Source organism: Bombus bifarius, unplaced genomic scaffold (assembly GCF_011952205.1).
Source record: "Bombus bifarius isolate JDL3187 unplaced genomic scaffold, Bbif_JDL3187 scf7180000009243, whole genome shotgun sequence".
Lineage (NCBI taxonomy): Eukaryota > Metazoa > Arthropoda > Insecta > Hymenoptera > Apidae > Bombus > Bombus bifarius.
The window spans coordinates 1,923,364-1,935,454 of NW_022884989.1; the positions used below are offsets into that span (position 1 = coordinate 1,923,364).

Here is a 12,091-nt window from a genome sequence, read left to right on the forward strand (position 1 = left end):
GCATTCTTCCTTTATTCTTTTGATCCAAGTACTGTCTTCTTTTAAGTCCTTCTCTCTTCTAACTTCTTCTTTTAAGTTCTATCGCAATAATCTGGAAGGCGTGCTGTCTACTACACTCTATCCCTGTTGTCTCTCTATTACTCTTTCTTTCTTGCTTATTAATTTACGCTTTCTGTATAATAATTCTTACTTAGACGAATTTAAAATTCTCTCCGCATACCGTGGCAAAAATTATGCAACATCAATCGTGCGGCATCGTTCGTTACACATTCAGCGTGCCTACACCGGTATTAATTACCGTGCAGTACGCGGCGAGCGAACAGTAACAATCACCGAAAGATAAGCCGGTGGCGAATGCACGAAGCCGCAGCTATCCGCGAGATCGCGGCTGCATGTATCTATGTATGTATGTATGTATGTATGTGCATATATGCTGTTCGGGTTTACGCAAAGCACGCTCGCGCGATCCAATGAATGAAACACGTAAACGTGCCAGGTCGCGGAGCCACGAACGCCACGCAGCTATACGCAATCGGATTCTCTTGGTGCGCGAGAGAAAGAGAGAGAGAGAGAAAGAGAGAGAGAGAGAGAGAGAGAAACAGCAGCAACTGAGGGAACGACAACCGGAGAAGATCCCACAAGATCCCCTGGCCATTAATGAATATAGTTACGCGCGCGAAATTTATGATCTCCCCCTCTCCCTCTCTCATCCCTCTTTACTGTCGTAATACGCCAAGCATATATTTCTCCATTGGCTAGGTGCTTAATAACGTCGATTTATAATAGTTAGCCGACCAGACGACTTTGAGAAGCGTGCAACCGCTGCCTCGATATCGCGCGACGAACATCTAATAATAAATTTTGAAGAATTACTCGGCCCAAGGTGAAGTTCGGCAAACGCCACGAGGATCGTTCGCCTCGCATCCGGCCACACTTTCCGTCCATTTTTCCCTCGACGATATAATTTATCGCATCGACCCTCCTCCGTTCCACTGATTCAATGTAATATCAGCAGTCGTCTTAAATCGTCGGGGAGCCGCATCGTGATACCAAGAGACGTGGTTTCGAAGAAAGTTTCAGGATGGGTAGTTTGGTTAATGGTACTCTGATTGGGAATTAATCTAATCGGTGCTCCGGGCATCGGAGAGTAGAGATACTCCGAAAGTGATTTCACCACAAGTTTTCGAACAGTTCATAATATTGCGCGGATGTAATGTATTTGTTACATTCTTTTAGGATTTAAGATTGTTTCAGAAAATGATTAAATAAATATGTGAACGTACAATCTAAAATCTATATCTCAAGAAAACTTGTCTCAAGTTTAACCGAAGGAAATTTCCATATCTAATGCGTATTCTTGTTATACTTGTATGATCTTTACCATGTTCCGTAGTTAAAACGTTCTATCTACCATTTCGAACTATATCGTTGCATTCCATCGATAGAACAAAATTTCTTTTTTGATTCATTAGCATTGCGCATTTATATACTGGTGCTATTTGCAATTTTTCTAATCGTCAACTGTAAATATGCATACCCTGATACAGTGACCGTTACATTCTATCTGAGAAATTCAAAGTGCAAAGTAAGAAACAACATTACTATGGAATGGCCTGATAGAGCTAGAGTTATCGGTAAGTACTTCCTCGCGAACTTCAATGAAAAAATTCATTCGACTATTCCTCCACGGTGCTACCGTGGTGCGGTAACTCGGGCTATTTGAAATTTTCAAGCATACATTACGCCGACTGGTATCAGGGCGGATTTCATAAATATTAATATCAAGGAAAGAAAATTCATCCCTCTCCGGCGCGATTTTGTCCGGGGATATAAATATATTTCCGTGTACGTATTACACGTCGAGGCAGACGTTAAGGGAGGGTTGAGTAAAAAGGAAACCTGTCCCTGGCGGGAAATTTCTGCGATCTCGAGAATCCTTGATACTGGCAGCAAGTGGCAGCATTAAACGAGAATCCTGTCTGACGATGAGAATAATTTCTGTCCCCCCGGCCCTCAAAGAGGTTCCGTTACAGATGGATCTCCTCGCATTACCATACCAGCAGCCGTGCCATATTTTTCCGTTATCGTAAAACATTTGTTTAAACACCTATCGTGGCATTCTTCCCATAGCTATTCATCTACGTCGTTTATCGAGGCGAACGTAAGCGATAGATGACGAACATGCTCGACGATTTCTTTGTAAGACGCTTTAATAGCTGTGAATGGACTTTATCAAATGGTTGCGTTCGTGGTCATTTTATACCATAGTAATTTAACACTTTTACGTAGTGATAATGTATTCTCAGTACGCTATTTGTCGTTTAACAGGATGTTAATGTTTGGAACAGACAACGTTGTCGTTTTACAGTTAGACAAAAGAGAATCGAATAATTAATTAATTTTACTATGTTGCATCTTTTAAAATATCAAATATGTTATCAAGTGACAGCGTCATACGTAGAACTCTGCATAAGATATATAGAACATAATACCAATCCTTATGGAATCATCGAAATTTGAACAACGCTTTTGATAAATTTCCACAGCAGTGCCACTCGAATCTGGATCTGCCATCGTTCGTTCTAACCGACCTACGTAGGTCGTTGAATTCCCCCTCGCTTAAGTCTAACATCTAACGCAAGCATGGTCGTGTAAGAGACTTCGAACCATTAAACTAAAAGAGGGGGGAAAAAGAGTGAAAAAGAAAGGACAGAAAAAAGAGCAAATGAAAAGTGTTGGTTTTTAAGCAATCAAGTACATCGTTAGCGGCGCGCAAAAAATCCTATGAATTATACTTTCGCGATAGATACCGCATGGCGGCGCCGCGGGCCGCTTGATGGAGCATTAATTCGCCCTCGCTCTCGATCTCTCGATAAACGATGAATTAAGAGGAACGCTGTCGTTGCGGAGCGAGAAAGATGAACTCACCCTATGAGGCGCCCGTAGAAGTCGATGCACCGCTGCGAGCTGGTTAATTAGTGGCAAGGTCGCGCTGAAGGTGTGCACAGGCGGCCTAGGTGGCTCCGGATAGGAGCTCGCATAGGCAAACGGATCGACGTCATTCAGATACTGCACTCGGCACGTCAGAGACATCTCGCGGGCCCTCTGTATCTTGACCGTAACGGCCGATTGTTGTCCGATAGGGTCTTTTTTTCCACGATCCAAAGAAGGCAACACACAGGCTTGTTTCGCGTCGCGAGAGTCCTTTTCCTTCTTTCTCACTCGCACTCTATACACGTCTTTTCTTTCTCTTTCCTTCTGTCTCTGTTTTACCGGACCGCACGACCGCTTTACGCGAACGCACGAACCAGTTCGTCGTACCGCCGATTTATTTTCATTCGAGTCGCCGGCTACAACCAACCGAGAAAACGAACCTTGCTCTCGTTCCTTCTTTCTCTAACGCGCTGTCTCCACCGTTCACGCCAGCCCTCTGTTCCTTTTTCCCCGTGTCTCTTTCTTCCTCCTCACGTTCCATTCGCGTCTACCGGCTCGACGACGAAACAGAGGCTCACGTGAATACCTTGATCGCGGTGAACCGATATTCTCTTTCTCTACTCCGACCACTTCTCATCCGTTCGTGAGTTTGTTTTATGAGAACAGGAGAGAGAAAGAGAGAAAAAGAGAGGCACACCGCGAGCGACCGTGGAAAGCTGCCGATTTATTTTTGTCTGAGCGACGATGGAGATTCGTGACGGAGGAAAAAGTGCCGCTATTTTGTCCCTGCAGCTTTTCGCGCTCTTCCATCGATCGATCGGTTTGAAGTGAGTATCTGGAAAGTGGGTTTTTAATGGTAACGTGAATATCATTGACATTACGATAGAAATATTAACAAGGAAAATATAAATAGTTTTATATCTTCTTTCTTTTTTTTTTTTAGTTACATAGTTTTTTAAAATTTCTTTGTAAAAATACATGTTCAAAAACGTGTTATGAAATAATAAAAAATAAACTCAATAAATCGTATTCGACGTTTACGGTTCGTACGTGCAAAAGTGACAATGTAGAAACTGTAACAACCTTTGACTCCGGTGACCAGGTGAATAAGAAACCGCGTCGTTTTCAAACGGTCGATGACCTTTAGATTTTCCTTTCACTCGTCTGTCGGCTTGTCGGCCGAAAGTGGAATGATCGGAAGAGGTAATTTTCATTTACCTTCAAGGTTACGAACGCTCTGACATACCGTGCGTTCTTCAACCTTACTTTACGACGCGATGAACCAAATTATCCCATAAAATTCCGATATCCATCAAAATTAATAAATCATACGCATTTTCTTCGCTATAATAGGAACAGTGTTGACAAACAATATCTACGAAAATATTTACGAAACACACTAATTGCCCCGGATTTTCTATATACACAATTCAAATACATCTACGCATACCAACATATAAGATTCGTCGCGTCCTACCTATCTCGCGCGCGAGAAGTATTATACAAAAACATCGATCTTGCACGCTCCGCGCATGACGCGAAATTTCTACACGGTGTCCAGTGAATCGCAATACCGTGCCCCGCCGATTCGTTCGTGTCACAAAAATGGATCAAACGACATCGATTCTCACGTTTTCATCTCTACGTTTCACACCGACATTCAATTCGAGGAGCAATCGCGAGAAAATCAACGTTCGTACGGAACAAATTTACGAAGTGTCAATTATCCACGCATGCCAACCAGTCTTGTCATCCTCTCTTATTCGCATTGTTCTTACCCGTTGCATGGGCTAGCTCTTCTGCGAACCGGCTCGATGGTGCTCACAGGACAGAAAAAAAGGAGAGAGATGGAGAATAAAGAGAGAGAAATACCGAATAAGCGAGAAAGAAAGATAGTAGTTAGGGAAAGAGAGAGATGGAAGACGACAGAGGGGAAGAGAAAGAGAGAAAGAAAATGGCGAGAAGGGAGAAGGGAAACGCGGGGGAGGAAGATAGAAGGGAAAACGAGTCTGCGCCATGCCACGAATGTAATCGTGCCTGTAGTCGACGAAAGATTCACGATCAAGATGCGATCGTAACGTAAGATCGTGCTTAAGAGGATTTCCAAACTCGTCTGCATCAACAAATCCACGATGGACCGATGTTTTCGCGCGGACCCGGCGACAATCTCGACCGTTCCACGGCCGGTGCCAACTTTTCGGTATGCTCGCCGGTATGCCGCTATCAAAGGAATTTCACCGACCCGGCGTTGCTTTCTCTGTCTATTTTATATGCGAGTCGACTTTTCGTTAGAAATACAAATTCTCTTTTGACAGGATTCCTGGAACGGCCGTGGAACTCGGACTGTTTCCAGAAAGCATTCGAAACGGTAAACAGTTTGAGCTTGATTCGACTACTTTCATAATAATGTAAGAAAAAATTAAGCGCAATAGATTTATAACGTACAAATGTGAAACTTAAAACGGTCGGTAAACTTATACAACATGATCGTTAAAACGAAAATCAATCGAAAATCCCCGAAAATCGTATCAAAAAATTTATACGTTTCTTGTGTTTACGAACTACAACAATTAATTGACAATCGTACACGTTAGATCCAGACAAAAAAGTCGAGAGAACTTCGTAAACCGGACCTGTGGTTAAAAGCTACATAACTAACCTAACCTCCAAAATAAATAACACGCCCCAGTAGCAGCGGTAACCTATCCGAACTAGTCGAGACATTCCAGAGAAATATCGATTGGAGTGCCCTTGTGACTCACAAAGAAGTTTCATTTATGCTATCATCGTATGGTATTCGTAATGAATTGACAGCTCCTTCAATGTCACTTTCAAACGTACGTCGAATTGATGGAATAAATTTCACGTTACCTGTGGCACTGACTGGTCAGTTATCGAACGACATCGCTCGATCGTAACGGCCAGCCGTTGATGTTCGATTTTTGGAGCAGTGTCTGCACCAGGAGCCGGGAGGAGAACAACGATATATACAGTAAACGAACTGTCGAACCGGAGTCTGCGCGACAAAAACTCAGTTCGAGTGAGCGCGAACGACACGCGCGCTTCCCGCGCACGGAAACGCGCGTCACCTTGATCCGTAATCGCGTACGACACTCGTCAAGATACACACATTAATCGACGATACGTGAACGAAAATAACGCGGAATCATAAAACTGGATAAGAGAGAAAATGAGAGAAAAAATACACAATCAACAATGTATCTTACCTCGCGAGCGGCCGCCGCGACACTGAACGCCACGGACACCTGTCGCCACTAAAGCGACAGTGGCGCCGCCGTGCGGTCAACCCCCTCCCTATTCCGTCCCGGCTACAAAGGACACCCTGGAACGATGCCGTAAGACAATATTTGCTGTCTTTATTACCAAAATTGCTGTTTACCGCTGTTGCATAAATGAAATTATGTACCGATAACAATTTGGTGTGATAATTTAAATTAATCTCCTGTTATGAATTGTGTAAATATCGATTGGCCAGGAATATTGATGTGCGTTTCTCAGAAGGTGAAAGTATATAAAATGTTTGAAAGTCGATTTGTTCAGTTATTGTTTATGTGTAGATGATTACGTTTTTTTTATCACTGACAGTGTAATTTTAGATATACGTTAACAAATCGTTATTATTAATTGATTTTTTATTAAAGATTAATTCATCATCGTCGTCCAGAAGCAATTTAAACGATGATCTTTTATATCTTACTTTTTAATGAACCAACCGATGATTCATTATTTCGCTGATGTAATGTTTAATTTAGATACACGTATACATAGAGTAATACTTCATTCGTGCTAGATGTTTTGAAATAAACGTTCACACATCTAAATTTCGAGATAATTGCAGATTAATATCAGTATTACGTTAATTTATCGGTACTTGAAAATGTTCCAATAATATTATTGCAAGCGAGAAAAAATACAGTAATCATACAGATAAATTCATTTCAAGATTCTTAATGTGTTTAATCGCACTTTATATAATTGCTGTTTCAGTTATTGCACAGAAACATTTGATTATAAGCGCTCTGCGTAATTTCAAAGTATTTCATACAAAAAGGCCAGAACTCCATAATTTATTTGGATATAATTCTTTTACAATATAACTACGACAAGAATAGAGGAAAAATTACCTAACATGATGGATATCTTATTTTAAAAAATTGAAAATAAAAATACTAGATCGTTTTCTGATTTCTTGAAGAAAAACAAGCATGGACCTAAGTCGTTTTTCTTACGAGCTCTTCAGTTGACAAAAGCTCGTGGGCATTCTTTGCGCGTAGAATTACTTCTGCCAATTCGGCCAATTCGTGTACTGTTCGAAAAGGAGAAGTAACCACGAAGTAGGTAAATTTTGCAAGGAAAATCGCGGATTTCTGCGATAAGGAAAGGAATTAGAAAACAGACGGCGTGTTCATTCCATTTAAGACGCGCTGAACAAACCGAGAAACACACGTCCATATCGCAAACGAACGCGTTACTTTCTAACCCAAACAGCCAAAAACCGACAATATTATCGTCAAACAAACTTTATCCAGCCGGTCAGACTGACCCGTCTTCTATGGAGCCCATTTAAGCTGTACTTATCTTATTCTTTTCCTCTCTCTTTTCGATTTTCCGCAAAGATAGTCAGGGAACATGGGTCCATTCGGCGATTCGTTGTTTTCAAGGATGGAGCTTTTCATGAGAGAAAGAGAGACAGAGGTTTGCGTGGGTACGGAGAAACCAAATGAAACGGCAGGGCTGGTAATTGTGCGGTGAAAAAATAATCAGCTGGCGCAGCACGTAGAGCGTAACCGTAAGTGCGGCTGTGCTCATTGTTGTCCCGCTACTACGAAACCCCACGAGGGTGACAAGCTCACAAAAGGGGCTGCTGGACCTATAGAAACGTGATGGGAGGTAGCTCGTGCAAGAGGGTGCCACCGTTGCGATAAAACTCTATAGTGCTCCGGGAAAATATGAGTGACTCGTCGACTGAGAAACGAGAAGACAAAAGATTTCTCGTTCTCGTTGTTGTTGGAAGTTAATTCTTTTCTATAACCCATAGTTTTAGAATTTTACGTCAATGGTTTTGGCATAGACACTATATAAGGTCTGAGTAAAATATCGTTATTCGAAGACGTATGCGCGAAGCTTTCTAGTTTTGTTCGAAATTTAAAGTAAATGGATTATTTTTTCGATTATTATATATTATTTGAGGCTGATCATTTTTCTAATAGCATTTAAAATAGTTTACAAGCTTTCACGGAATTTTGCAAATTACCGCGACGTAATTGAGAATTTGGTCTGTTCCGAGACGACCGACGAAAGTTGCGAGCAAAGGGGAAGTGATTCCAGAAGACCTCTTTGTTGTTAGCACTTTGCGTGCAAAACGGAAGGAAAAAAAAGGAAAGGAAAGGGAGTCTGGAGTAAAGGAGGGTCTCTTTTCGCACATCCCTCATGAGAAACAATAATGTCGCGCGCACTAACACTCCTCCGGGATGTCGTCTACCCTCTTCTCGTCTTTGTTTGTCTGGCTTTTTCGAGTACTCGCTCTCCTATCCACGGCCACCTACACACCACTTTCCTTCAGCTACTGATCAGGATGAAAAGAATTGCACGCGAATAGCGAGCGCGAAGAACCGCGTCTCGCTGGAAAGCTATAGAAGAAACGAAGAAACGGAAGTTTTGTTGCTTGTTTCGCGTTCCCTTCCGTTCTTTCGCGTGGAACGGCAAAGTGATGAAACTTCAAACAGTATAGTGTATACCGTATTGTCCTGCACGCTTTTCAAACTTTCCAAAGAATTCGTGATAAGAGAAATGGTTGAAATGAAGAAAAGTAAATGAAAGAATACCATGTTTGTTCGATGGTACAGCGTCACCTCTAATTTGACGTCGCAATGTTGACAAAGCGAAAGAGAAACAAAATTGTTAGAAAAACTTACCGGAATGTAGCCGTCGGGTTGAGGTCTCTCGTTGTCCCTGAAGAAAATTGCTTAATTACAATCAAGCATCCACGAGTTTCGGAATTCACGTTCGATTATCGACATGAAACGTACCGATGTCGTCGTTGTATCACCGGTGTCTGCGGAGTGCTGTCGTGGATGATCACTTGGGTGGCGTCTATCTCTTCGCATTCTGAACTCTCTTCTGCCGAATCTACACAGACAATATATCAAATATATCTATCATTCGTCGTACTTTGTACGTCGATATTTCACGAACATTGCAATTGCCTTCCATCAGGCAGATCTGAAACTATCTTCTTCAATATCCCTGACAATTACGAACGATCTCCAGCTACGGTTGGCTACCCGCTAACCCAAATTTCTTTTCAGCAGGGGAATTACAATCATCCGAATGTGTTCGTACCAACTACTCTCTAATCCTATCAGTTGCCCTTTAAATAGTATACGTATCTGTGTGCACGGGCTTATCCACGATTCAGCACCCATCCATCGAGCTTACCGCAATTCCCAAAAGGATGGATGCTATTGCTTCTCTTCAAAGGGACAACGTTCTCTCGTTAACAACCCTAGTCTCAAACTGCTCTAAACTCTACACCGACCGTATCCGGCACACAATCGGTAATTCAAATAACAGTCGTTCGCATACGTCTACGATCGAACCTAAATCGTGTTACATTCATTCAGAACTCACCCTCGCCGATGCGTTCGCGTTTACGAATTCGAGACAAGACAGGGCTTGGACACAAGGTGGTCGCGTCGCCCAATAAATCGTCGATGTTGGTGTGCTGGCCGATGAACAATGGTAACGTGGAAGGTCGTTTCCTTGGCGACGATCTTCGGGGTGTCGACTGAACATTGTCGTAAGGCGAATCGCGTCCGCCATAGTTGTCAGGCGGATCTGGAGGATTCTCCACCTGCAAAATACATAGGCTTATTTGAAATAAAATAAAGTAACATTTAATTCATGAATGGTAATTGAATATTTCCCAGCTATTTTGTCTGATAATTTGATTTTACTTTAGTTGAAATGCCCTCGAAGTTATTGTTGAAGCGAATTTAGGAAATTGGTATATTATCAGTGGCTTCGATCATGAAAGTGTTCATCTTTTGGAAAATGTTAACGAGAATATCAGCAATTATAATTAACAAGATACTTAACATTAAAGTATATATAAAGAAAAGAAAGGAAAAGATTATTTACGAATGTATACAATATTACATTAGACGGAAGAAATTCACACGATAATTTAATGCGCATATCCTAAAGACGGCACAATGTAAGAACAATTTTCACACATTATCCTTTTTAGAGCCTCTCACGGAAGTCATTTGATTTCTTAATCAAAGGATCAATTAAGTTAAAGACTTCATTCTCTCATCGATGTAAGGCACGCAACGTTAAAGATTTACGACGTAGCGTATTATCGAGTTCTATATCTATAGCATCGTCAGTTAGGGGACCGTTAAATGAATAATATACGATATATGATCAGTTTACCCCTTCAGGACTGGCGCGATCCCCAAGCGGCTCATCGGGCGGCGGTGGCGGAAACTCGATAGGGAATCTAGAAAGGTTTCTCTTCGCGTATATCTCAGGTTCAGGGTTAACGCCAATATCGATTTTCTCGAACGATTCGGAGGAATCGGAGGTGCTGTTCGACGTTTCTATAGGAATCTTAACGACACCGTCAGGAACGTTTGACGAGCTATCCATCCACCATGGTTTCTCACCAGACTCGATGTGCCTGACTTTATTTATACTTCTGTTGTACGTTTGACTGTCGTCCACTTCATCATTGTAGCTATTATTTTTTTGCGTAGGCGTTGTAGCGACAGGAATGACTTCGACTCCTTCAGGTACGTTCTCAGGATTGTCGTTCATCCACCATGCTTGTTCGCCGGATTGCTGGTGCCTGAGTCGATTTCTTCGTTCGTTGGACCGAGTACTGGAACGACTCGACTCTCGTTTCGAAACAGGAGACGCCATAGACGATTGCTTCTTCGATTCCTCCGACGGAACACTATCGTTTGCATCCAACCACCAAGCTCTTTCCCCCGATTCTTGTCTCCATATCGTCGGTCGCGACAGTTTTTTGGCATCATCCGAAAGGACGCTGTCATTTCCGTCTAACCAACGACCCCTATCTCCCGAATCGTGCTTTAAAACTGTTGCGGAAGATTGTCTCTGCGTTTCTTCCGACGGGACGTTATCATTGGAATCTAGCCACCAAGCCTTCTCTCCTGATTCTTGTCTTAAAATCGTTGTCGACTGTTTCCTCGCATCTTCCGAGGCCGCGCTGTCGTTTGAATCTAACCACCAAGCTCGTTCCTCTGATTCTTGTCTCCACACTTTGTATTTAAATTTGCCTGGGAACATACAATTAGGGGAAGTGGTTTATCTACGCGAATCGCACTAACTATGTTTTTGCTTTCGAAGCTGAGAAGATCGAATTATACGTTTAAAAATGATTTACAGAGGGAGAAATAAGACGTTTTGGAGTACACGAACTATTGGTAATTTACGATGTTTGCGAAAATATGTAATGCCTCTAAGGTAGAAACAATAAGTTACGTCTTCTCTTTTGTAAAGGAACAACTTAAAAATTCAATTTGCTGTCCACCAATTCCACATCTCTGTATTTGATTTTGCATTTCTTTAGCTATTTAATAACTATTTAATATGTTAATATATTTTGTTTAATAACTAAATAACGTAAAAGTAGGCAATTCAACAGAAATAAACTTGTTATATTTTTCCCGCGTGGTTATGTTTATTATAGTTTGATATAATTATATTTTTCCCTCGCTAATTATGAACGCGGGTTCTTAGTAGCTTTTCCAATACGACCTGAGGTGAAAAGGAAACTTTAGAAAATGTGTGTTATCTTTCTTCACTCGCTTGTAACATTTATAAAATCCTCAAACTTGCAACGGAAGTTAAAAACGAACGTTTAGACGAAGTTTCGAATGAACCGCCCGTCTCTTTTTTTCTTTTGAAATCGTAATAATATATCACATTCTGAAAGCTCTTTCTCATAAGATTCGAAATAGTATGTGTAAGCACGTAAACACTATATGTCAGATAAATATAGCTTCCATCCAATTTCTCAAACCAAATCCCTCGTTTACGTGTATCAAAATAAAAAACCACATTTAACCGAAAATTTATTTCAAATGTAAAATTTGGAAACGCTGAC

The 12,091-nt window shown here is 41.5% G+C and overlaps 2 protein-coding genes across 6 annotated transcripts in view; both read right to left on the bottom strand.

The window, feature by feature from the left end:
• The window catches only part of LOC117214754 (FH1/FH2 domain-containing protein 3), a 241,713-nt gene extending 238,168 nt beyond the window's left edge, over positions 1 to 3,545 (bottom strand). For 2 of the 3 annotated variants that reach the window (XM_033461062.1, XM_033461063.1), the window contains exon 1: positions 2,929 to 3,356. In XM_033461062.1, the coding sequence (XP_033316953.1) occupies positions 2,929 to 3,093 (165 nt within the window). In that variant the 5' untranslated portion in view covers positions 3,094 to 3,356. Of the gene's footprint in view, positions 1 to 2,928 lie in introns of all 3 variants that reach the window. The other variant, XM_033461059.1, reaches the window with a different exon arrangement.
• LOC117214753 (serine-rich adhesin for platelets-like) overlaps positions 3,161 to 12,091 on the bottom strand; it is a 38,512-nt gene continuing 29,581 nt past the window's right edge. Inside the window, exons 6-11 of one of the 3 annotated variants that reach the window (XM_033461057.1) lie at positions 10,393 to 11,261; positions 9,586 to 9,808; positions 8,985 to 9,084; positions 8,871 to 8,907; positions 6,162 to 6,277; positions 3,161 to 3,769 (exon numbers count right to left, since the gene is read on the bottom strand). In XM_033461057.1, coding sequence (XP_033316948.1) covers positions 3,589 to 3,769; positions 6,162 to 6,277; positions 8,871 to 8,907; positions 8,985 to 9,084; positions 9,586 to 9,808; positions 10,393 to 11,261 — 1,526 coding nt within the window. In that variant the 3' untranslated portion in view covers positions 3,161 to 3,588. Of the gene's footprint in view, positions 3,770 to 5,805; positions 6,278 to 8,870; positions 8,908 to 8,984; positions 9,085 to 9,585; positions 9,809 to 10,392; positions 11,262 to 12,091 lie in introns of all 3 variants that reach the window. The other 2 variants (XR_004488933.1, XM_033461058.1) reach the window with 2 other exon arrangements.